Source organism: Oryctolagus cuniculus, chromosome 3, assembly GCF_051225735.1.
Source record: "Oryctolagus cuniculus isolate XC-2025 breed Fujian yellow rabbit chromosome 3, ASM5122573v1, whole genome shotgun sequence".
In the NCBI taxonomy this organism is placed as follows: Eukaryota; Metazoa; Chordata; class Mammalia; order Lagomorpha; family Leporidae; genus Oryctolagus; species Oryctolagus cuniculus.
Genome location: NC_142869.1, coordinates 36,580,888 through 36,607,881, shown reverse-complemented (window position 1 = coordinate 36,607,881; position 26,994 = coordinate 36,580,888). Strand labels below are relative to the sequence as shown.

Sequence of the window (26,994 nt, the reverse complement as noted above, 5' to 3'; positions counted from 1 at the left end):
GACCAGGAGAAGCACCTGGCTCCTGCCTTCGGATCAGTGCGGTGCGCCAGCTGTGGCGGCCATTGGAGGGTGAACCAACGGCAAAAGGAAGACCTTTCTCTCTGTCTCTCTCTCTCTCTGTCCACTCTGCCTGTCAAACAAACAAAACAAAACAAAACAAAAAAACCAAGTATATTTACAGATAGACAGACACATACACATAAACGTAAGCTTCTTAAAGATTAGTTCAAAACCTGCCTTAGGCATCTTAACCCAAAATAATCTAATTAGAAGGAAGTAATATCAACATACAAAACAAGGAATCATAAAGAAAATATCTCTAATAAATTATCACTCATCTTTTCCAGCAGGTAACTCTAAAAGACATGAAATGACGTACTCTAAAAGACATGAAATGACGTGCTAAATATAATTCTCAGGTATCATAAAGTAGAAATCAGGTTCAACTTCTTTATAAAATATATACCACTTAGGTAAGTTTCATTTTAAATAAAGTGTATTGTTTAGTTTAGTATGATTCTTTGCAAAAGAAGTTCAATTTTATCTCCAAATACCATGATTCAATGCTTCTTTTGTGTTCTACAACACCTAGAACAAAGCTGAGACCCTCTGTGCGTCTCTCCATTTTCTTCCTCCACCTCTTCAATTAAAAACAATAGCAGAGCAACAACAGGAGTCACTGTGCACTTACTCCTCATGTAGGATCTCTGTCCTTAACGTGCTATACAGTGTGATTTAATGCTATAACTAGTACTCAAACAGTATTTTTCACTTTGTGTTTCTATGTGGGTGCAAACTGTTGAAATCTTTACTTAATATATGCTAAACTGATCTTCTGTATATAAAGAGAATTGAAAATGAATCTTGATGTCAATGGAAGGGGAGAGAGAGTGGGAAAGGGGAGGGTTGCGGGTGGGAGGGAAGGTATGGGGGGGAAGCCATTGTACTCCATAAGCTGTACTTTGGAAATTTATATTCATTAAATAAAAGTTAAAAAAAAATAAAGCTAATACAGCAACCTGTTTAAAAAAAAAAAAAAACAATAGTAGAGTAGGTATTTAGCCTGACAGTTAACTTGTGGCAGCCTACGTCAGAGTGCCTAGGTTCAATTCTTGGTTGTGGCTCTTGACTCCTGCTTTCCACCAGTGCAGACGCCGGGGACACCAGCGATGGTTTAAATAACTGGGTTCCTGCCTCTCATGTTAGGAGAGCTGGAACTGCATTCCCGGCTCTGCACTAACCCCAGCCCAGGTGTGGGTTATTCTGAGTATCTGAGAGAGTGAACCAGCCAATAGGAGCTTTCTTTCTGCTTGCCTCTCTATCTCATGTAAATAAAGATATTTTTTTAAAAAGCTAACCCTCCGGGTAAGGACCAAGAGTTACATTGGCTGATGTAAATTAATCCAAAGAATGAAATCAATCGGGGAAAAATGCAATAATGATAAATCACAAGAATAAACTCTTAATTCCTTAAACATGTTTTTTTAAGATTTTGCTCTAGTATCTATAAGTAAATTCCTTTTACTGTTTTGTAAAGAGCACTGTAAATATAAGCTTATTGGGAAGGCTTATTTTATTTTGCCCCCTCATTTTCTTCTTTCTTGCTGCTATCCTATAATATAACTATCATCTCCTTGATGAAAACAATTCAATATAGGAATTCTCCTCTGCCAAATTTAACTTTTGTTTAACTTACTATCATCATCACAAGTCCATTTCAGAAAAAAAAAATCATCTTTTAAAAACCTGTAGAGGAGGTCGGTGCCGTGGCAGAGCAGGTAAAAGTGCTGCCTGCAGTGCTGGCATCCCATATGGACAATGGTTCACGTCCCAGCTGCTCCACTTCCAATCCAGCTCTCTGCTATGGCCTGGGAAAGCAGTAGAAGATGGCCCAGGTCCTTGGGCCCCTAAACCCAGGGAGACCTGAAAAAAAACTCCTGTCTCCTGGCTTTGGATCGGCACAGCTCTGGCTGCTGCAGCCAATTGGAGAGTGAACCAGCGGATGGAAGACCTCTTTCTCTCTCTCTCTCTCTCTCTGTAGAACTCTGACTTTCAAATAAATACATAAATCTTTTTTAAAAAAAATCTGTAGAGATGTATCACTTTTGATTCTCTGGATCACCCTTTCTGGAGGTAAACCAAGCACTACTAACTTGATTTTCGTAAAGAGAAATTCCTGTTCAGAGAAGCTGAATAATTCAAAGTTCCATTGGTAGTAAGCAGCAATGAAAAAACCCAGAACTAAGTTTTCTGATTCCAATCCAGGCGCTCTTTCCACTACACACATTAACTCTTTGACAATAAAATGGAGTAAAACCTGAAAACTACAATCTTGGTGGATTATAATAGAACACACAAGTGTTCTTAAGTTTTATTTTACAACAAGTATCGATGAACAAGCAATTATTATCAGCTTAATTACTAAATGGCTTGACAAATCACATTTCAATTTTTAAAATCATGTGAAACAACCAATATTAACTAATTCAAGGACTTCCAAATAGTCACAAGAAGCAACTAAACCTTCTAAATCATCTTTATGGCATTTCCATATCTGGTAACATATTCCTCTGTAGTCTGAATTTAAAGCTTAGCTCAGAAATATCCTTGACAAATTTTAAACATAGAACTAAGAAAGCGAATTAAAACTACATACTTTTAATATTATTACCCTTATTTTACTACTGAAATACAGGGGGGAAAGTTCCATCTGTTTACCTCAGTAATTGGCTGCCCCTGATGTGTCAAATCCAGTTCTTGAGGGCGCGTCACTTTATCAATATCCAAAGAGTCCATGCTGGAGGCCGCAGAGGTGATGCTGGAGCGAGAGGAGTTACTCACAGAGCGAACTTCGGCGTCACTCACTGTGCCTGCAGAGGCCGTTCTCCGGTGCTGACTGCTTACTACGGGCTTCGTGTCCTCCAGGACAGACTGCTGAGCAGCCTCATCCATGCTCAAGGAGGCCTGTTCTAGCTGCGCAGTGATGTCGTCCAGGGAATAGTTAGCTTGAGGAGGCTTGGTGACCCTATTAGATGAAGAAGGTAATCCTTTCAAGGTGCCGTGTTTTGACGCCTGTCGGCCAGCAGGTGATTTCTGAGCAGCTTTTGCTTCTGTGACTTGACGTTTACTATTTCCTGAACCAATGCTGCTGAGCTCCTGCTCAATAGAGCAAAGATCGGCCATCAGGGCATCCAGATCCACAGTCTCTCCCTGACTGAGAGCTTCTGCAATGAACAACACACAGAATGTTTCCAGGACACACTGGGCGAGAACTTAAAAATTCAATTATAAGTCAGTTAATAAATGCAGAAAGCAAAATAATTCCTCTCACTGGGCCTAATGCCGATCAGATTAAGTAATTCTGACACTTATTTTAGAATTTAGAATTTTTAAAAAATTCTCAGATAAACTTATAGAAGTAAATAATTCATCTTTTAAGTTTTGTGGTAATCAGAGAATTATGAATTCAACGACAAAAAATGCTGTAAAAATCTTGTACTGTTTCATGACTTTAACCATTTCCCCTGCACAACTTTTTACCAGAGGTTTTAGTATACCATTAGTATAATCAGTGACCTTTTTTTTGACAGGCAGAGTGGACAGTGAGAGAGAGAGAGAGAGACAGAGAGAAAGGTCTTCCTTTTTGCCGTTGGTTCACCCTCCAATGGCCACCGCGGCCGGCGCACCGCGCTGATCCAAAGCCAGGAGCCAGGAGCCAGGTGCTTCTCCTGGTCTCCCATGCGGGTGCAGGGCCCAAGCTCGTGGGCCATCCTCCACTGCACTCCCGGGCCATAGCAGAGAGCTGGCCTGGAAGAGGGGCAACCAGGACAGAATCTGGCACCCCGACCAGGACTAGAACCCGGTGTGCCGGTGCCACAGGCGGAGGATTAGCCTATTGAGCCCCGGCGCCGGCCAATCAGTGACCTTGTGGAGACATTAAATACAAAAAGGGTTAAGGACATAAAAAGAAAAATGAAAGGTCTAAAAATTTACAGATTGCAATGTCAATTCCAATTACTACAGAAGTGACTAGGTAGAGTACATTAAAGGCCAAAGGGGCTGATTCAAAAATTTCTGACAAGTAATTTCACTAGACTTTTTAATCCAGTGAGAAAACAACAATGCCATTAAGTTTGCTGTGGGGTTCCATCTGAGAATATACTTTGTCAATTATTAATAAATCAACTAGGAAACTATCTTAGTTATGTTCCAGTTTGCTTCTTTCTGTCATAGTATGGTCTACTAATATAATGCACAAATGAAGAAATATAAGAACTCAGTCAAGGTATACATATACTTTTTATATATGTAGTTAAAGATGCATTCTTCCTACATAACTTAAAGACTATTACTTTATATTTTATTTCCATTAACATCTTACCATTCAGATTATATATGGAGAAGCGGTAAGAAAAATTGGCCATGTTTGTTTCCTGGCGAAGAGGAGATCTTTTCACAGGTTCTACGGGCTTATCAGAATCCAAACTCTTCAAAAAAAAAAAAAAGACAGTTTAATAAGTCATATTAAATTCAGGCTCTAATTATATGAAAAGATGAATAAAATTTGCTTTATGATAAAGTGAACTGACACACAATAATGAATAAAACCACAGTTATTCTAAGTAACAGCCTTAAGGAAAAGAATAATTGATTTTCACATTATTTTTATTAGTTACTTTAATTCTTACTTTTATTTCATCATTATTTAAGAAGCAGCCAGACAGAGCTCTCATCAATTGGTTCACTCCCCAAATATCCACAATAGCTAGGGCCCAACCAGGCTGAAGACAGAAGCTAGAAGCTCATTCCAGGTCTCCCATGGGAGCAGCAGGAACCCAAGTACTTGATTGAGCCATCACCACTGTCTCCCAGGGTGCTCATTAGCAGAGAGCTGGAATTGGGATAAGAACCAGAACTTAAACTCAGACACTGAGATAGGGATGCGGATGATGCAAGCAGGGTCTGAACAGCTAGACTAAACGCTCACCCCTATTCACTTACTTTCAAGACACCTGAGACTTGAGACTGTCATAGCTTGGAGTAATTATCTTTTTGAAATACATCAAGTACACTGACTGACCTCATTTTATATAAATCCACTAGAAAATACACTTAGTATGTAACATGGACATGTCAAGGTAAGAAACAGAAAAGAAGCAAGTAGAGTTCTGCCATCTTTCCTCAATTGGATCTGCTTTTGGTCCATCACAGCCTCATTCTTTGGCGTGAAGCACACTCCCAAAACAAGGGACAGTTCAGGACTCAACTCTCATTCTCTCAGTCAGACCTAAGACCTTAACAGAGAGCGACTACAACATCAAACAAGGATAAAAGATCCCTGTTCTTTTCAAACTCTATCAAAATGAAGGCAAACTGTAAATAACCCAGCTGCAGTGCCTGAGACAAAACTAGAATTATTCCGCACTTTGGGGTAGATGGGACTTCATGTTACCTTTGTGAACAGTATTTTTTCAAAATCCTCTTTTAACAATAAGGGGAAAAGATATTTACAGCAGAGGAATTAAGAGAAAAAGAAATTCAGTTACTTAATGTATATTTGAAAAAAAAACAAATATTAGAATTGGTCTCTTAAAACTTAAATGTCGGGGACGGCGCTGTGGCGCAGCGGGTGAAAGCCCCACCCAGTCTGCAGCACCGGCATCCCATATGGGCACTGGTTTGAGTCCCAGCTGCTCCTCTTCCGATCCAGCTCTCTTGTATGGCCTGGGAAGGCAGTGGAAGATGGCTCAACTCCTTGGACCCCTGCACTCATGTGGGAGACCGAGAAGAAGCTCCTGGCTTCAAATTGGCACAGCTCTGGCAGTTGCAGTCATTTAGGGAGTGAATCAGCAGAATGGAAGACCTCTCCCTCTCTCTGTAACTCTTTCAATAAATAAAATAAATCTTAAAAAAAAAAAAAACCTTAAATGTCTGTCTAAAGTAAGTATCAAGTAAGCTTCAAATTTGAGAAAGAATGTTGAATATTCTATTTATGGAACCATGGAGTTGGAGTAGAATGCTATCTTCTTTATTCATTTATCTCAAGATGAGATGAACCCATAGTGTTCATCCTATTTCTAAAGTGATCAAATGAAGTAGATCCATAACCTCTTCAGTGCTTTTTTTCAGTTTCATAAAACAGCCAGGACTTTCTCCTTTAACTTAAAACTTAATTCTTCTGCAGTAGACCTAACCCTCCTCCTTCTGGTGGAAACAGAGATAACAAGTAGGCAATGTTTCCTATAAAATAATTTGACTACATGAGGACAAACTAAAAGTCAATTTACCAGTTCAAATAAACAGATATCTATTATAATTTTCTGCGGTGTCTATGGCACTAGACTAAGGCAAAAAGGGAAATAATGGGTATATACTCTTTAGGCCAAGAAACCGAAAATCTGCAGGGCGGATTTTAATCTTTTTGGAGGGGCACCAAGAATTTGATAAAAAACTATGACCCCTCTTCCACATATACACACATACACACAAAACTTTACAAACTATTTTAGAAGATTCACTAACTACTTAAAAATTTAAACCTGATTTAATATAAAGTTGAAAATACCATGAATATTGAATATGTAAACAGACAACACCATAGTGAATTAAAGCAGTGACGTTAATAAGAAACTTGAGGTTTTAGTCACTAACTTAGAAAATTTTCAAGAAATATTTGACATACTAAGTGTTAAAAAGTAACATGTTGAGGCAGGCATTGCGGTGAGTACAGAAGTTTCAGCTTGAGACTCTGGCATCCCCTATGGGCACTGGTTTGCTGATGTGCCTGGGAAAGCTCCAGATGGCCTGAGTGCTGGAGCCCCTGCCACCCACATGGGAGACCTGGATGGAGTCTCAGGCTCCTGGCTTCAGCCTGTCCCAGGCCTGGCGTTTGCGTCCATTTGGGGAGTGAACCAGTGGATGGAAGATCTCTTTCTGTCCGCCCCCCCCCCACCTACCCCCCTCACCCCCCATGTAATTCTATCTCTCAAATAAGGCATGTCTTAAAAAAAATTAAAAAGTAACATGTTACATGTTAACAGCAAGACACACTATGCAATGGTTTAGTCTTTTTTCTCTCCAAAAACAGACTTGTATGATGAAAAGAATAGCCCCAGCATTAGTTTGGGAGCCAACTTTTCGGTGAGCGGCTCTTCAATTTATCTCAGGCTGTTTGAAACAGAGGGGAGAATACAAGGTACCAAACCAGTAGAAATGCCATCTGCCATGGAGCAGGATGGAATCTAACTTCATCTAGAGTGGCTGGACCGATACCTATCTGTCTTTTCTCTTTTTAACACCACCCCATCAAACGGACAGTAAAATCTTGTCAGCACATTCCTTCATACACTATCATTTTCTATTTCCCCTGCATTGCTTCCTCTTTCTCCCCCAGTTATTACCTCTGTGCCACAACTATGTTTTTCAAAAAAATCAAGACTTAAATGGGGACAGGCATTTGGCCTCGTAATCAAGATGCTCACATCCCATACTGGAATGCCTGGGATCAATACCTTGTGCTTTTGAATCACTCCCCAAATGATCCCAATAGGAAGACTAGGGCCAGGCCAAAGCTAGGAGCTGGAAAATTTTGCCAATATTCTGGAATCACATAGTAGAAAATACTTACATGTGAGGAAAATAATTCATGTTGTAAAACGTATTCAATTTACTGTGCTATGGGATAGAATTTGCTAAAATTTAGACTTTAAATTTTATGTCTTAAAACTTTTTAGCTAGCAATCTCAAATTTATGAAACAGATCAATAAGTAATCCAACTAGATACACAGAATCTTGGTCACAGTCTTCTTTAAAAAACATTTGTAGAACAAATACCAAAGAAACTGTTTTATGTCCTACTGAGTGTCTTGGACATTTTTCCTATCTAGACATATTTATAAAATTTAAATCATGTCCATGTCCTTATGCCTTTTATGCAAAAACGACCACAGAATTTTCCAAGCACTTCTTCTAACCTGAGTGAGTTTATCTAGTTCTCCAAGCCAGGCCCCAAACATCTTGTCCAAGTCCTGATCTTCCTTGTCACTATCTTCTTCGGCACCATGGTCAACTTCTTCATCTGATAGCTGCTCCATCTGAAATACAGACATTTGTGCACAACAAATAGTTACAGGTTTAACTGAAAAATCATGCAGTAAACGTTCTGATACACACTGCTACTCACTGGAGTCAAACCTTCAAAACTAAAAATTATATTGCAAAAGACCATTAAAGTCAGAGTGTAAAATAAGGTGAAATGAAGAACAAAGTTTCAAATTTTTAGGAAACTGTGAAGTAAAGCAAATTATGACCAGAGTTAAGAGTAACAATCTAAAAATTATAGAACATTCTCTTTAACTGGCAGAGAACACAACCATAGTACATTCTCTCCACTAAGATTCTGTAATACTCCAAACATCACAAAGAAACAATTTCAGGAGATTTTAATACAGCAAGTTATATTGTTTTACTGTAAAAATGTTTATATATAAATATGTATCCTAGAAAAATCTTAGTCAGTAAGCATCTAAGAGAAAAGTCAAAACAAAATTTTTAATATAGTTTGTTCTGTTGAATTAGTTTCTCCTTCTATTCTACCCTTACTTCCTACCTCATTTATTTTCCTTCTCTACTCATGTCCTTATCAATTCCCATAAAAATTCAAAGAGAAAACAGAATTGAAAACTTTCTAATTGTTATATAAAATTTCCTACATGGGGTGACTTTTCAAATATTAAAAGATATTTTCCTTCACATTAATAATGCAACATGTGACATGAAACTTTCACATTATTTTGTGATGAGAGGAAAAATTACACAAAATGAGATAAATGACTGGATTAATCTTACTGATATAAAACATTTCAATATTAAACCTTCTGGAAAGTCATCAAATGAAGCTTAGCTTCGATAAACCAGCATATTCCAAATCCATCTGGCCATTAAACCCTTTTCCTTCAACCTTAGGTAACACTGATTCATTTTCTCAAAAACATGATGAATTTCACCATGCTAGATTAAATTCTCTTGACTCACATTTCTAAAACACAAATTTTTTCCCCATAGATCCAGGAAATATTTGGAATATAGTCTATGAATTACTTCAAACAATTCCTCAGAGATCAGAGAGTACATGGCATCCCATTAGCAAAAATATCCTTAATCTTAGGTAAGAATCTGATGGAAGGGCAGGCATGTGGTGCAGTGGCTTAAACTCCTGCTTGGGACACTTGAATCTCACACCAGAGTGTCTGGTTCATGAGTTCTGAGTACTCTGCTTCTCATTTGGCTTCCTGCTGATGTGTATCCTGGGAGGCAGCAGGTGATGGCTCAAGTGGTCCCTGCCACCAATTCAGGAGAACCAGATTGAGTTCTAGGCTACTGACTTAGGCCTGGCCTGGCTCAGGCTGTTGCAGCCAGTTGGGGAATGAACCAGTGCACAGAAGATCTCCATCTCTCAAACAAAATTGGGGGTGGGGGAGCTCATAGAAAAATAAATCTAAAGATGTTGAGAGAGACAGAAATCTTCCATCTGCTGGCTCATTCCCTAATGACTACAATAGCAAGAGCCAGGCCAGGCCAAAGCTGGGAGCTGAAATGCCAGCTGGATCTCCCACACGGGAGGTAGAACCCCAGGCTCTTCTGCCTTCAGCCTTTAATCACTCTCTCTCATCATGCATTAGTAGGAAGCTGGATTGGAAATGGAGGAGCTGGGACTCAAACCAGCACTCTGATATGGGATGTGGGCATCCCAAGCAGTGGCAAAAACCCACTGTACCACAATGCCCACCCATTTTTTCCACTAAATTTGTGAAGTATTCTGGTACTTCTGCCTTGGTTTAAATGTGTCTCATCTAAAATCCAGGTGCTGCTGACATGATAGTACAAACAGTGGAGGCCTTCAGGTGGTAGTACTGGCAATGCAGGTTCCTTCTTTGTAAATGGGATTAAGACTTAAAAATAGGCTTAAGGCAGCAATGTGCTAGCTTGCTCTTCTGCCCTTTTGCCATGTGAGGGCAGCGTTTTCTTCCCTCAGAATACTGCAAGGCAGCTCTCAACAGACACCAAATGCCACCGTCTTGATCTTGGATTTCCCAGCCTCTCAAACTGTGAGAAAATTCATTTCTATTTTTTTATAAATTCTGTCATCTCAGAAATCTTGTTGCAGCAGCACTAAACAACTAAGACAAAATCCTACACCTCCAAAGCAGCAATCAATAAAACTTAACCTCTGTGATCTTTAAAATTTATGAAACATGTAAGAAATCTAGTTATCTGATGAAAAATCATGAAGTCTAGATTACTAATAGTATTTCTATTATAAACTGATAACCTCCATTTCATAATCTTTCATCACCAAAATCATGTATAAATCAGGCAAGAAGAAAATGATCTAATAATTCTCCAATTTGTAAATTTGACTTTTAAGGAGATTTAGTTTTTATAATTCATTTGTGACAATACTATCTCTAAGACAGTTTTTTACTCATGGCTGAATAATTGACATCAATCTCCATAGAAACCTGATATCATACTACTAATTAACTGGTAACTTAATTACTCAAAATATCAACAGCAAGTTGGAGAAGATTTAGGAGCAGTAACATGCCTAGTCTTCAAAATGAAGGTCAATAAGCAACAGACTCTGGCATAGACAGTCAACTTCCTCTTCCTCTCTAATCTTCAAAACCAAATACACTGGAATAGCTCAGAAGATCAAATATTCTAGGAAAAATCCTGCTTTAAGATAATGAGACTTAGGGCAGGAGCTGTGGTGTAGTGAGCTAAGCTTCTGCCTGTGGTGCCAGCATCCCATAGGAGTACTGGTTTGAGTCTCAGCTGTTCCTTTTCTGATCCAGTTCCCTGCAAATGTGCATGGGAAAGCAGGAGAATGGCCCAAGCGTTTGGGCCTCTGGATCCACATGGGAGACCCAGAAGAAGTTCCTAGCTCCAGGCTTTGGATCAGCCTGGCTCTGGCCATTGTGGCAGTTTGGGAGTGAACCAGCAGATGGAAGACCTTTTGCCTCTCTCTGCCTCTGTCTCTGCCTCTCTCTCTCTCTCTGTAACTCTGCCTCTTAAGTAAATAAATAAAATAAAATCTGAAAAAAAAAAAAATCTTGAAACCTGCTGACTTGTGATAATCTTCATGTGATTTACAATTGAAAAAAAGATAGAGACGTAAGCTTAGTTGACACTTCCCATCTCCAAGTACATTTAAACAACTGTGCCTGCTTTTGGCAGAAACAGCAGCAGTAGCAACTTTAATGAATGCTTCAGGCAACAATACATAAAGCACTACAGTTATGGTGATCATATTCTCCACAGTAAAACTCTGGTCACATGATAGTGCATCTATCCAGATGACTCATCAACAGGAAGATCTGTGATGTATGAACATCATAACATGCAATATGAGGAAGTTAAAATCAAAGAGGACTGGGAAAGAATATTAACTGCAGGTCTCTATAAAGCCAACATTGTGATACAGGTAGCTATTATCATTCCTATTTTATAAATGAGGAAAGTAGATGGTAGTGAGTGCTAGGTGTTCTCAAAGGACTGAGGGGCCAGCAATACAGGTCCCCTGGTATAAACACCACCATGGACTTCAGATAAGGTTTCCACATAGGATTTCATTTAAATCAAAAGGTCACATTAAAATAAAAAGGGATTAAAGCCTGTACTCTCTTCTGAACATACCATAATTGTCTATGAGGAAAATAATACATAAAAATATATGTATGCAAATATGAGAAAATAAAATTTTACAAGGCAAATATAGCTCAAAATTATTATTTTAATAATCATGGAGCTAAACAGAACTATACACTCTATATCAATCTAGTACATTCTGTGTTATTTAATATTATTCAAATAAGTTATTGAGGCTGAAAAAAGCCCTTTAAGTATTTTAACTAATAGTTTTGCTTTTATCTAGACTACTCAGACACAAGAACAGGCAGGAAAATATGGCTAGGGAAGAATAACAGCATAAAATAAGTGCAAATTCTGAAGTAACTACTCAACATTTACCATGTAACTTTTACCAATTTTTTCTTAATTTGTCACCAAGTGGATTATCTTGCCCCCCCCCAAAAAAAAAGAAAAGAAAAAAAGAAACATTCAGGAACTTCTCCAATAAAAACTTAGGCCCTACATCATTTCTTAAAGAATTTATACTTTAGGGGTAGGCATTTGGCATAGCGGTTAAGCCACTCCCTTGGATGCCTGGTTCCAGCTCCCCATGGCAGGCAGCAATGATGGCTCAAATACATTAGGTCTCTGCCACCCACATGGGAGACACAGACTGAGCTCCTGGCTCCTGACTTCAGGTTAGCCCAGCCCAAGTTGTTGCTGATCTTTGAGGAGTAACCCAACAGATGGGCAAGCTCACTTGCTCTCCCTTTGGAGTAAATAAGTAAAAAAAAATTATTCAGAGAATTTACACGCTAAAACACATTCTTGGAGCAGGCATTCAAACTAGCCGTTAAGATGCACATGACCTGTATCAGAGTGCCTGAGTCTAATTCCCCATTCTGATGCCAGCTTTGTGCCAAAGCAAACCCTGGAGGCAAGCAGTAATGGCTGAAATAATTGGGTTCCTACTACCCATACAGGAGACCTGAATTGCATTACTGGCTTCTGGCTTCAGCTTCAACCCAGCTGTTGCAAGGAGTGAACTAGTGGACACAGGAGCTGGCATGCTCGCTCTTTCTCTCAAATTAAAAACAAAACAAAACAAAACTCCCATTCTCTAGAAGCTGTTATTGATGATCTTTATTCTTCCACACCCAGTATGGCATCATTTCTACTTAACTATCCATGCCAAATGAGGAACCCCCAGCAACTTTTTTTTAAATAGGCTCTTCACTATCTAGACTCTATGGACAGAAAATCTAGCAAGGAAATTCATTCTTGCTTGCCAATTCCTTGACATCCACAACTCTTCCATTGTAAAAATCAGTTATGTATCAACTAAATTACCATTCTAAAGATGAATTTTACTAATATAATGCCCTTACTAGAAACAGTGACATCAGAAAGTAACCCATCAACTGTTCCTCCAGAGAGAAAAGTTAAAGAGAATTTATAAATCTTACTTTAAAAATAATTTAGATTTGCCGGCGCCACAGCTCAATAGGCTAATCCTCCACCTAGCGGCGCCGGCACACCAGGTTCTAGTCCCGGTCGGGGCGCCGGATTCTGAACTGGTTGCCCCTCTTCCAGGCCAGCTCTCTGCTGTGGCCCGGGAAGGCAGTGGAGGACGGCCCAAGTGCTTGGGCCCTGCACCCCATGGGAGACCAGGAGAAGCACCTGGCTCCTGCCTTCAGATCAGTGCGGTGCACTGGTCGCAGCGCGCCAGCTGTGGTGGCCATTGGAGGGTGAACCAACGGCAAAAGGAAGATCTTTCTGTCTCTCTCTCTATCCACTCTGTCAAAAAAAAAAAAAAAAAAATTAGATTTAAAAATGGGTAACTTCTAATGTGATCCTTCTCCTTAATGATATCCAAATAGCCCTAAGGAAACTATAATGCATATTATAACAAAGCCTATTAGTCTATGATTATTAGATTAGGTATTTTGGTACATGCTGGAGAAATTATGGCCTAAAAGAGTAAACATACCATACCACAACTGAGAAGGTCTTGATTCCCAAGTGCAGATTTACTGAAGATAGAACAAAATCCAAAGTCACTGGCAGGCAGACAAAATCCTTTGTGATCCTAGCCATCAGCAACCTCTTCTCCCAATCTCCTCAGCTCCTCCTACCTTCCAGCCACATTGTCCTCCCTACTGTTCCCTGGAACAGAGTTGCTCCAACCCCCTGCCTTTACAATACCATATTCTCTGCTTGAAACTCTCTTCCAGAAATTTCTATGGCTTATTACCTTGCTTCATTCACGTCTCTGTTTAAATGTCCATCTTATCAAAACACTTCACCCTTATTACTCTCTCCTTTGTATAAATTTATTTTTTTCATTGAACTTATCACCATCTGTCACATTTACTGTTTTTTCTCCTCCTCTAGAGAAGGAAAGCTCTGTAACAGTGAAGAATTGGGTTTCCTTTTACATCTACAATGCTTGGAAAGGTGCCTGGTTCACATCAGTCACTAAATATCCTCTGAATGGTTGTCCAACTTTACTCATATACACAAGTGTGTGTGTATCCACATATACACGATGTAGGCTTATTTAAAAGGTCTCTAAAGAGTCAACTGAAGCCAAGGTGCACAGAAACTCAAATAAAAGACTGAAATGAACATTACTAAAGTGCTATTCTTTAGGACCAGGTGCTTCCTGAGGAACTCTCTGAAACAGTGTCCGCATTTATAAATGAGCTGGCTAGGAGAGATTCGGTAACTTCTCCACAGGCTCACAACTGTTGAGTGGCAGTGTTAGCATGTGAACGAGTGAGAATGACTACTCTACTATACTAGTGGTTCTCAAACTGCCTTCCGAGGAGGAGCTTTCAGTGGCTGCCATGTGCAAATGTTTGAGAAGAGTACGCTAAAAACTCTCACTTTTATTCATTCATTCATTCAATATTTACTGAGCGGCTACCACAGCCAGGCACTCTCCTAGGTACTAAAAATAGAGCAGTGAAATAAGTCGATAAAGTGTCTTTCCTAGCCTATTCTTACCCTAGTGGCATGAAGAGTGAAAGAAGTCAGCTATAGCAACTCTAAGAGAAGAATGAGCACAAAAACACAAAAGCAAAGAACAAGGTGCACTCAATGGAAAGAAAGACTATTCTATGGCCAGTACTCAGTCACCTAGTCAGAGTGGCAGAATCTGAAGTCAGAGAGGCAGACAAGGAACAGAGACTCTACAGCCTCATTCGGAGTTTTATTTTAACTGTAGTCCTTAATTTATGCTAAGTATAAACAAGTCTTGGTATAATGGCATTAATGCTATTTATTTATTTATTTATTTATTGACAGGCAGAGTGGACAGTGAGAGAGACAGAGAGAAAGGTCTTCCTTTGCCATTGGTTCACCCTCCAATGGCCGCCGCAGCCGGCGCACCACGCTGATCCGATGGCAGGAGCCAGGTACTCCTCCTGGTCTCCCATGGGGTGCAGGGCCCAAGCACCTGGGCCATCCTCCACTGCACTCCCTGGCCACAGCAGAGAGCTGGCCTGGAAGAGGGGCAACCGGGACAGAATCCGGCGCCCCGACCGGGATTAGAACCCGGGGTGCCGGCGCCACAAGGCAGAGGATTAGCCTAGTGAGCCGTGGCGCCGGCCGGCATTAATGATTTTGAAAAAGATCTAACTGTTCTCTGAGCAGACAAGCCTGAAGTGGGGGGAGGGGAGCCAGAACAAAGACTTTGTAGGCTGCTGCAATACTTCAGATAGGAAATAATAAAGGCCTCAACAATGGAGATGAAAGAGATGATGATCATGATGATAGCTAATACTTACAGAGCAAACATGAACTAAGCTCTATTCTGTTTTTTATACATTAATTCATTTAATCCTTACAATAACTCTGTGGATACTATAAACTTCATTTACTGATGAGATTAAAAAGAAAAGGCACAGAGTTTGTATGAGGCCAGACTGCACACCCAAAATTCCAAATGTTGATAGTTAGGTTCATGCTCTTAACCATCATACCAAGTTCTTTAAAAAGAACACTGAAAGGGGCCATACTGTGGCGTAGCAGGTAAAGCCGCCACCTGCAGTGCCAGCATCCCATATGGGCGTCAGATTGAGACCTGGCTGCTCCACTTCCAATCCAGCTCTCTGCTGTGGCCTGAAAGCAGTGGAAGATGGTCTAAGTCCTCAGGCCCCTGCACCCATGTGGGAGACCCGGAAGAAGCTCCTGGTCCTCGCTTCGGATCAGCGCAGCTCTGGCCATTGTGGCCACCTGGGGAGTGATCCAGTGGATAGAAGGCCTCTTTCTCTTTCTCTCTGCCTCTCTTTCTCTGTTTAACTCTTTCAAATAAATAAATAAATTTTTAAAAAAAAGAACATGGAAAATGGGCATTACCTTTTAATTCCATTTTCCATGGACTTTTGAAGTGCCCTCTGAAATATTTTCATTTTAAGAGATGAACTGAAATAACATGACCAAACTTAACACTATCTTTTTGAGATACAGCCAAAAGAACTTGAGGAAAGACTGAATGGGTCCAGGGGGTAAAGAGAAACCAAGGATAATTCCTAGACTTCTAGTTTCAGCAACTGAGTGAGTTTTGATCCATTATCGAAGACTAGTGAGAGCTGGTTTTGGAGGCAGGGTGAATCCTGTTTTGAATATAAGAGTGAGGATGCCTGCCAAGCATCCTACTGGAAAAAAAAAAAAAAAAAGAGGAATGTTAAAGACTCAGTTAATGAGAAGGCTTAGAGGCTTAGTTTAGATTGTTTCAAAGCAATGTTTATTACAAAAAAAATCACAGAATACAGCTAAGAGCGATTTAACTAATTTTTTTTAAAGATTTATTTATTTACTTGAAAGGCATAGTTACAGAGAGACAAAGAGAAAGGCCTTCCATCCACTGGTTCACTCCTCAAATGGTCACAATGGCCGGAGTTGGGTTGATCTGAAGCCAGGAGCTTCTTTTGGGTCTCCTGTGCGGGTAACAGGGGCCCAAGCATTTGGGCCATCTTCTACTGCTTTCCCAGGACATCAGCAGGAAGATGGCCAGGAAGTGGAGCAGCCAGGTCTCAAACTGGCGCCCATATGGGACACTGGTGTCGCAGGTAGATGCTTAACCTACTACACCACAGCACCAGCCCCTTAACTAATATTTAAAAATCTACAATTATAATATTAATGAAGTAAAAATAGTAATAATGGAGTGATCATTTCACTAATAACAGTAATTATGCTTTATTATTATAGGCTAAAACTTTTATATTGTAGGTCTACCATACATAAAATTACCCATTCAGAACACCTTAGTATGAAGCAATATTATTCCCACTAAACGTTCTATGAATTATTCACATCAATTTTTCCTACTAACCTTCCTCTCATAAGATGTTTTGGTTTCATTCAATTTCCTCATTTTGAGATAGAATGGAATTTTTTTTTTTTTTTTTGACAGGCAGAGTGGACAGTGAGAGAGACAGACAAAGAGAAAGGTCTTCCTTTTGCCATTGGTTCACCCTCCAATGGCTGCTGCAGCCGCCGCACCGCGCTGATCCGATGGCAGGAGCCAGGTACTTCTCCTGGTCTCCCATGGGATGCAGGGCCCATCTTCCACTGCACTCCCGGGCCACAGCAGAGAGCTGGCCTGGAAGAGGGGTAACCAGCAAAGAATCCGGCGCCCTGACCGGGACTAGAACCTGGTGTGCCAGCGCCGCAAGGCGGAGGATTAGCCTAGTGAGCCGCGGCGCCGGCTTATTTTTTGCTTTTTTAAATCAGTAAGTTTGGGCTTAGATTAAGCCTTAAGATTTTGGGTTAGTGGCAGGCATCTGGCATGCAGTTAAGTTGCTGCTTGGGATGCCCACATACTGTATTAGACAGCATGGGTTCGAGTTCCAGTTCTGCTTTTCATTCTAGCTTCCTGCAAATGCAAACCCCAGGAGGCAACAGGTGATGGCTCACGTAGTAAGATTCTTGCCACCCATGATGGAGACCTAGATGGAGTTCTGGACTCTTGGCTGATATGGCTCAATCTCAGCCTTTCTGGACATTTGGGGAGTTAGCAAGTAGGTGGGAGGTCATTTTCTATCTGTCTCTCCTTTTCTCTGCCTTCCAAATAAATTAGGTAATTTTTAAAAATAATTTGATTAAATATATTCCAGGTGCTTGACTTCTGTAAGTCAAGGCATTCAATATCAGATATCTACATTAGCCTTCTAATGGTCTTTCCCTTCTCTAAAAATGCATTCACAGTAACCATGTTCTTCTGACTAAAATATTACTTCTCCTTGCTTTGCTTCTACACTGAAGAATTCAGGTGGCTTCTGGAAAAATTTTAAGTAAGTTTGGCTTTCCAGGTCCTATATGACCCTGTCGTATAGACTGTACATAGAGATATGTACAGTAGGTAGAGTTTAACTCAATCTGAGGAGAGAGGACAGTGGTGATGCTTGAATGGAAACAGGAGTAAACGAGAAGGTTGATTTAGGCAAAAGGACAAAGCATGTGTATGGATATAAAGCTGTAAGAAAGTAAGATTTGCTGAGAACTCTAAGTGGCTTAGCATTTCTGAAGCAGAGGATGTGAAATATACACTCACAGAAAATGAGGCTAGAGAGGAGGGGGAGGCTAAATTATAAGCCATGCTGAAGAGTTTGGATTCTATGCTGCAGGACAGTGATTTTTCCACTTGTAATCTGCTGATGACTTAATTTTTAAAAAAAAAATTTTTTAGTTTTTAACAGACTCAACATAATTTATAGATACAATTCTTAGAATATAATGATAGTCCCTAAAGTCAACTTGTAGATACAATTCTTATAATACAATAATATTCCCTAAAGTCAGCTTCAAAATGGCTTGCCCAAGAACTAGTGAATATTAATGCCAAGGAAGTGGACATCTTTAACAAGTTCTCCCAGATATTGCTTATGACCACCAAAGTTTTGACAACTAAAGTATAAACAACTGTGTTGTGCTGTAATTATTGAGAAGACTCACAAGACAATAAGTAATGCAGTTCTGTGTAACCACAATTTGATTAAAGGCAAAACAATCTATAACAAGCACTCCCTTAAAACCATACAGAAATTAGGCAACATCAGGATCTCATAAAGAATACACCAATTACTCCTCCCTCCATTACCATAGTCCCATGTTTCTACTCATGATTATTCATTTAGAAATAAATTTTAGTTCTTCATTTCCAGTTATTTCAGTAAACTTTCCCACAAAAACGGTTTTAGAAACACCACCTCTGCTGCTGTAATCTGATAAATAATTCTAAGGAAAAATATACATGGGGGGGTGAAGACTTCAATATTCAAGGAGTACCCCCAACTGTGCAAGATACAACTGTTTTAAATAAAGGCAAGAGGAAGGAAATCTAAATCAGACAAAAGAAACAATAAGGAAAAACAACTGTTAAATTTAGTAAAGCACAAAAAGAGGAAGAGGTCCTATCATAAAGAGGGAGGAAGTCAAATCGGAGAAGAAACGAGATTTAAGATACAAAACATAAAGCAAAAGACAGTGAGAACTGGAGGATGGTGGGCCACAGACTACTCATGAGAATGGACAGCATCTGGTATGTCTGATCCCTTTTTCCCTTGACCTACAACTATTATTTTAACACAGGACTTTGCGTTCTAGTTCTACTGTGAACCATGTCATATTTTAAAACTACCCACATGGAAACTTGGAATTTAACAGTTTTACAAGTTCTAAACCTCAATTTCATGAAATGCTCAGAGAATCAAGACATTAACCATGCTATAGGTATAGCAACATTTCTTCAGGTTTTCAACTTTTAATTGGTAAAACAAAAAACACTCCCAACATCTTTTTTAAAGAAAGTTTTATTTATTTAAAGATTTTATTAGGCCGGCGCCGGGGCTCACTAGGCTAATCCTCCGCCTTGCGGCGCCGGCACACCAGGTTCTAGTCCCAGTTGGGGCGCCGGATTCTGTCCCGGTTGCCCCTCTTCCAAGCCAGCTCTCTGCTGTGGCCCGGGAAGGCAGTGGAGGATGGCCCAAGTCCTTGGGCCCTGCACCCCATGGGAGACCAGGAAAAGTACCTGGCTCCTGCCTTTGGATCAGCGCAACGCGCCAGCCGCAGTACGCCGGCCGCGGCGGCCATTGGAGAGTGAACCAATGGCAAAAGGAAGACCTTTCTCTCTGTCTCTCTCACTCTCTCACTGTCCACTCTGTCAAAAAAAAAAAAAAAAAAAAAAAAAAAAGATTTTATTTAAAAGACTGTTATAGAAAGGAGAGACAGAGAAAGAGAGAGCTAGAGAAAGAAAGCAAGTGAGAGAGTGCTGAATAGACAGATGGTTCTTTCATTGGCTGGTTGACACCCCAAATGACCTCAACAGCCGGGCTGAGCCAGGCCAAAGCCAGGAGTCCAGAGCTTCTTCCATGTCTCCCACATGGGTACAGGGGTCCAAGCTCTTGGGCCACCCATCTTTCCCAGGTGCATTAGCAGGTAGCTGGATTGGAAATAAAACAGCCAGGTCTTGAATTGGCACCCATATGGGATGCTGACATTGCAGGTGGAGGTTTAACCTGCTACTCCATAATTCTAGACCCTAGATTTATTATTTTAATTTTTATTTGTTTTCATTTTATTTGAAAGGTAGAGAAGGAACAACAGAGATAGAGATACAGAGAGATCTTCCATCCACTTGTTAACTCTCCAAATGCCCACAACAACCAGGGTTGAGCCAGTCCAAGGTCAATAGCCGGCAACTCAATCCAGGTTTTTCATGTGGTTCACAGGGATCCACGTACTTGGGGCCATCAACCGCTGCCTCCCATTGTAAGCATTAATAGGAAGCTGGAATCAGAAGCAGAGTTAGGATTTGAACCAACAAAATCCAATACAGGATGTAGGCATCCCCTGTGGCGTCTTAACCAATACCTGCTCCAAGCTCTAGTTTTAAGTTACCATGTATATAAATTCTTTTCCTGGTGAATTTTTCCACTGCTTTGTTCAGTGGAAATTCTTTTCCAGCTAGAAATCAGGTAAATGTTTATGTAAATGTTTCACTCATTCATTCTTTTAGGTAATAATTAAATTTTACATAACTTAGTTTGGGTGACAACAATTGGTTTTTTTGTTTGTTTGTTTTTTTTTTTTTTGGACAGAGTGAAGAGAGAGAGAGAGAGAGAGAGAGAGAGAGAGAGAGAGAGAGAAAGGTCTTCCTTTTGCCGTTGGTTCACCCCCAACGTGGCCACTACGGCCGGCGCACCACGCTGATCCGAAGGCAGGAGCCAGGTGCTTCTCCTGGTCTCCCATGCGGGTGCAGGGCCCAAGCACTTGGGCCATCCTCCACTGCACTCCTGGACCACAGCAGAGAGCTGGACTGGAAGAGGAGCAACCGGGACAGAATCCGGCGCCCCAACCAGGACTAGAACCCCATGTGCCGGCGCCGCAGGTGGAAGATAAGACTATTGAGCCACGGCAACAATTGGTTTCTAACTAAAATTTTTAAATTTCCATTCCTTGATTTTTTTTTTAAAGAAAAGATTTATTTGTTATTTGAGAGTCACAGAGACAAACTGCTCCCACCCACTGGTGCATTTCCCACAACTGGGCTGGGTCAAGGCTGAAGCCAGGAGGCCAGAAACTCAATCCAGGTTACTTATATGGGTAGCAGAAGCCCAGTTACTTGAGCCATCATTGTTGCTTCCTAGGGTCTGCATGAACAGGAAGCTGGAGTCAGGAGCCAGAGCCAGCACTGAACCCTAAATGCCCACTTACCCCTTGGTATGTTTTATTTTCTGCCTATTCAAGGTTCCTTCTCTGTAGATTCTTTTTCACTTTGTGCCTGTTCTTAAAGATCATTTTACAATTTCTGTTCTTAATTTATAAGGCAGTTGAGTTTAAAAAAAGAAAGTCACAAGTTGCTTTTTATAAGTCCATCACTAAAGTTTCTTCTGTATTTTAGTGGTCCTCAACAGAAGGATCTCAAATTTTACTCCAACATTTCAAAATACTTTGTCTACCAAGAACACTGTGAGAAGCACTATGAAGTACACAACAAAAGCAAAAAAATCAAGCCAATCCCATGACTTCAAAGAACATGAGGACTAACTGTGTTAGAGTGGTAAGCTGATTCTTGCCTAACAAATTCTCTTGGAACAGTTTCTTCTGTTGGCCTGTGCATGAAGCAAATTTAAAGAAAGTTGTAGTCTTCTAAGTGTTAAAGCAGACCAGGAAGGAAGCGATGCACGATACTCTTCAGAGGCTTCACAGGAGCAAGCCACAGCCAACTGACCACCAGGAAATCTGCATGGATAGCCTGGCACTCTGGCAATGACCTGACCCTTGGAACACCTGAAACTCAACCTCTCTAACAGAGAAGTATAAAGTTCTTGAGCTAGCCATGGGGAAGTCTTCCTTGCTCAGAGGAAGAGAAGAGTACTGTTCGAGGGGAGATGACTTACATCCTTATGCCTTCTCTTCATGTGTGTTTCTGACAAGCCAAGAGCTACATAATCTATTCATTATTATGCATATTACCTCTGAGATTATCAAAGATCAAAGAAACAGGCATGAAAACAAAGTATTTAATAGTTCATGGAAGCTGTATTACCTAAGAGCTTTATAAGTCAAATCAAAGATGACTAAATTAAGTTTCACTAATGTAATGTTTTATTAAGTACGTAAATTATATCCCTTTAAAAATTCCAGGGGCCGTGTTGTGGCACAGTGAATAAAGCCACCACCTGCGATGCCAGCATTGCACATAGGCATGAACAGTTCTGCTTCTGATCCAGCTGCTCTGCTTCTGATCCAGCTCCCTGCTAATGGCCTGGGAAAAGCAGCAGAAGATGGTCCTTACCATCCATGTGGGAGACCCAGATGAAGCTCTTGGCTTCAGTCTGGCTTAGCCCTGACCATTGCAGTCCTCTGGGTAGTGAATCAGCAGATGAAAGATCTCTCACTCTCTCTTTCAAATAAATAAATAAATCATAAAAAAAAAAGGAATTCCTTTTACAGAATAAGAAGAGTAAGCATTTCTTTATTTACATTGGGTTTTCATAATACTGGATATTCTTAATCTCTTGCAAACTTCAAACAGGAACTCCCTATCTAAAGTGGGAAAAACAGTTCAATGTTCTGGAAAGAAATTCCTAACATTCCAACAAATAAAAAGTTTTAATGATCAATCTTATAATAACCTAGTATACAATATACCATACACCATTATCTGAAACTATAGAGAAGCTAAAAGAAAATTGAAAACTGAAAAAAAGAACAAATATAAAAGACAATTGTTTATATTTCAAGAGCTGTGAGAAAGTAAATTTCTGTCATTTTGAACCAACTGGTGTATAGTAATTTGTTATGGCAGCCCTAGGAAAGTGTGTGTGTGTGTGTGTGTGTGTGTGTGTGTGTGTGTGTGTGAGAAGCATGATTTTCATTCTGAAGACAAGGGGCTTCTATGACTGCTTCGAGGTCCTCATCCTGCTCACTATGCCCCACACCCCCAGCCTTTCCTGCTATACCATTCATGTACACGTAGTATCTTTACAGATACCTGACATCGTGCATGTACTCTGCAACCTCTCTTGTTGAAAAGGCTGTACCTCTCTTAGATAGGCAAACTGTCTTGAAACTCTCCAAAGCCTCACTGAGGGGCCACGTGGCAGGGCTAGGGGGGCACCAGTGTTTTCTCTACTTTTGCCCTCTACCCCCTTTCAAGACAACTTGCAAGAAATCTGATCCTCAGGGCAACTCATGCAGCCTGTAGCTTGGAAGCCACTTGGACTGGATTTTCAGTTAGCAGTTATGAGCAAGGTTTCAAATGGATGGAGGTAAAAGGAGCCATAGGGACAAAGACACAAGATTTTGTACCAATGTTTGTAGTATGTCCACTAAGAGCCTAGCAGCAGTGATACCCCAGTATCACACGTAGTACCCAGTTTCTGGTAACATCCTGTCACAAAGTGCTGAACTAATGATGAGCATATGCCAAATGGAGAAAGGAGTCAGCCTGAAGGGGGGGTCTCAGGACCCTAATCTGGGACAGTAATTTTAAAACAAGATAAATTATGATGGAAGTAAATTATAACACTGTATAAAATCAATGAATCTATATTGATATAAGCAAAAATGTATGAGTGAGAACGCTCTGCCTTACCAGTAGTTAAAAAAAAAACAAAAACAAAAACACTGTAGTTTAAAAAAACCAAGCAACTGAAAAATATCCCAGGCAAGAATCATCAATAGATTTTAAAACAGATGGGTAAAAATTGAAATTATTCACACAGAATCAAAATACCTCCCCACAAATCACTGGGAAGACACTGGCTTTGCCAAGCGATCACCAATATTGAGGCAAACTAACATCACATGATTCTTGTTATGATGCACTGAGAACAACACATCATTCTGTGGTATCCCAGCCAAAACTGTGTTACCTGAATCAAATCGTAAGAAACATTTCACAAAATAATCTGGCCTATACTTTTCGAAAATATGAAGGCCAAAACACAAAAGAAAAGTTGAATGAATGTTTCATCCTTAAGGGAACTTAAAAATACATGACAACTAAAGGTAATACACATCTTGGATGGATCCTAGACCTAGGGAAAATATTTAAAACTAGCCATCAAGGACAATCTTGAGTCAACTGAAAAAACTGGAGTATGGATTGAGGGTTAGATCACAGTAGTGAATATATGTTATATTTCCTGATTTTGATAATAAATAATATGGCAGTTATAGCAGACAATAACTTCAGTCTTTGGAAACACACTAAAGAATTTTGTCACCAAGGGACCCAATGTTTGCAACTTACTCTCAAGTCTCAGAAAAAAAGTGTGTGCATGCATATAGGTAGAACATGTGTGTGTGTACATGTGTGTGTATTTCTTTGTGCGGGGATAAGAAGAAAGGAATGATAAGTGGGCAAAATGTAAACAAATAGGTGAATCTGGATAAAAGGAATATAGGAGTTGTTTGTAATCTCACAACTTTTAAGTTTGACATTACATCAAAATAAATCAAGGAGGAGTGGGAGGAAGGGTGGGTAATAAAGGGAAAAGAATGGTCTCAGCCCTCAGGAAGTGGTAGTTTAGTCAAGAAAATGGTATGCCCATAAATAGATTGTTTAAAAATTAGAACTTACAAAGGAAAAAAAATGAGCCACAAAACACTTTTATCAAATTATATGTGCAGTTTAGGGACACTAGAAAATAAGTTTCTCCAGTACATGTCATTATGTATGCATAGGTGCATATCTTTCCTAAAGCACATTTGTGGCTTATTCAGCCAAGTTTTTAAGTTTATTTTGGTCATCATAAAAATAGTTTTTAATAAAAATCAAAAGTTTATCATTTCAGAAAATTATTCCTCATACAATTATGTCATACAGGCAAAGGATAATCTCTAGCCTTTAAATGAAAAAAAAAAACTTTCAGAATATGGTTAATATTACTAGATCAGGAAGAAATCAAAAACCAATTCCTAATCAAAGGCTAGTATTTAACCAAACAGAAAAGCATAAACTAAATTAAATAAGGACTTCAAGGTTTTTTGGAAACATTTTTATTTAAAAAGCTATTACTAAGTGTGAGAATAAAAGGAGTTAAACACTTGCACTTTGCATTGTTCATTAATATACTTTGACTTCTTGCCAAAATCCATAGAGAGTATCAGAGTTGATCAAATATCCTCCTCCCAAAGTTTTCAGATGTCTTTGTTTCATTTATCTTAAAAATGTAAAATTCCTGGGAAAATACAACTCATTATTGGTAGAAGATACATTCAATACTGTCCCCCGTACAATCAACCAATCCACCAAAATTAGTCACGCTGCTAAAATGTATTCATCACATAGCAATTCATCAGTGTCTGTGCCTCTAGGTCCAATATTTACCTGATTTCCATCCTCCCTGCATCTCAGTGACCTTTCACCTTGGTTCAGATCTGCACTATATTGTCCTTAGATTATTGTAGCAACCTCCCAACTGGACCTTCTTCTTTTATCCATCCCTGTAACACTCATCTTCTTGAAGAATCTTTTCGTGTCATTCTACTCAAACCCAAAACAGTTCCCCATGACAATCTAAACTAAGTACAAACCTTTCATCAAGTGATTTCAGGCACTTTTAACATGGCCTCAAGCTAAATTTTCAACCTTATTCTCCAAAAATAAACCATCCTTTCCCATCCTTGGCTCTGTTACTGTTTTCAACCTGACTAAAACATTTTAACTTGTCAAAAGAGTGACAAGGATAAATTCTTCTCCCTCCTCAAAATCCCATTTAAATGAGAGCAAACAATTACAAAAGGGCACAAACTCATTAAGAACTGAGAACAGGCATAGACAGATCAAAGATTTTGGCAAATTTCTAGAAGACAGAAACAGGCAGAATCAGGTAGGCAGATGAACCAGAGCAGCAGCAATCATGGCTCAGAACATGCATTGTCACTCGACATCTACTCAACAAATACGCATTAAGCATATACTATGTGCCACTCACTGTTCCAGGAGTTCAAGACACAACTCTAAATATGACAAATGAGGGATCTGATAACTACATTAAATATAATAAAAAAATCAGATAAGTGATAAGCGCAATATAATTTAGAGTTTTATGGAAAGTGGCCTGGTAGCTGCTTTATGCTTGTGAATAACAAGAAGGAATCAAATACATAAAGATCAGAGAGAAGTGCATTTCAGACAGAGGGCACAAGTTTGGTGTGCAGAAAACAGAAAGATAGATTAGTCTGATAGGAAGAGATGGAGTGAAAAGTGACAAGATAAGAATGGTGGTTGGGGCCCACGCTGTGGGCACAGCGGGTTAAAGCCCTGGCCTGAAGCACTGGCATCCCATATGGGCACTGGTTCTAGTCTTCTGCTCTTCTGATCCAGCTCGCTGCTATGGCCTGGGAAAGCAGTAGAAGATGGCTTAAGTCATTGGGCCCCCTGCACCCACATGGGAGACCCGGAAGAAGCTCCTGGCTCCTGGCTTCGGATCGGCACAGCTCTAGCCATTGCAGCCATCTGGGGAGTGAACCAGCGGGTGGAAGACCTTTCTCTCTGTGTGTCTCCACCCCTCTCTAACTCTTTCAAATAAATAAAAAAACATAAATAAATAAATCTTAAAAAAAAAAAAAAAAAGAATGGTGGTCAAAGGCCAGATCATACAAGGGTGGTGTAGCAGGTTAAGCCGCTGCCTGCAGTGCCGGCATCCGATATGGGCGCCAGTTTGAGTCCTGACTGCTTCACTTCCAATCCAGCTCTCTGTTAAGGCCTGGGAAAGCAGTAGAAGATGGCCCAAGTCCTTAAAGCCCCAAAACCACATAGGAGACCCGGAAGAAGCTCCCAGCTCCTGGCTTCGGATCGGCCTAACTCCAGCCATTGCAGCCATTTGGGGAGTGAACCA

The 26,994-nt window shown here is 40.0% G+C and overlaps 1 protein-coding gene across 3 annotated transcripts in view; it reads right to left on the bottom strand.

Annotated features, from left to right (window-relative positions):
• The window catches only part of RAPH1 (Ras association (RalGDS/AF-6) and pleckstrin homology domains 1), a 111,288-nt gene that overhangs the window by 50,381 nt on the left and 33,913 nt on the right, over positions 1-26,994 (bottom strand). For all 3 annotated transcript variants that reach the window (XM_070070346.2, XM_089330013.1, XM_089330012.1), the window contains exons 2-4: positions 7,975-8,094; positions 4,382-4,487; positions 2,719-3,224 (exon numbers count right to left, since the gene is read on the bottom strand). In XM_070070346.2, coding sequence (XP_069926447.1) covers positions 2,719-3,224; positions 4,382-4,487; positions 7,975-8,094 — 732 coding nt within the window. The remainder of the gene's footprint in view (positions 1-2,718; positions 3,225-4,381; positions 4,488-7,974; positions 8,095-26,994) is intronic.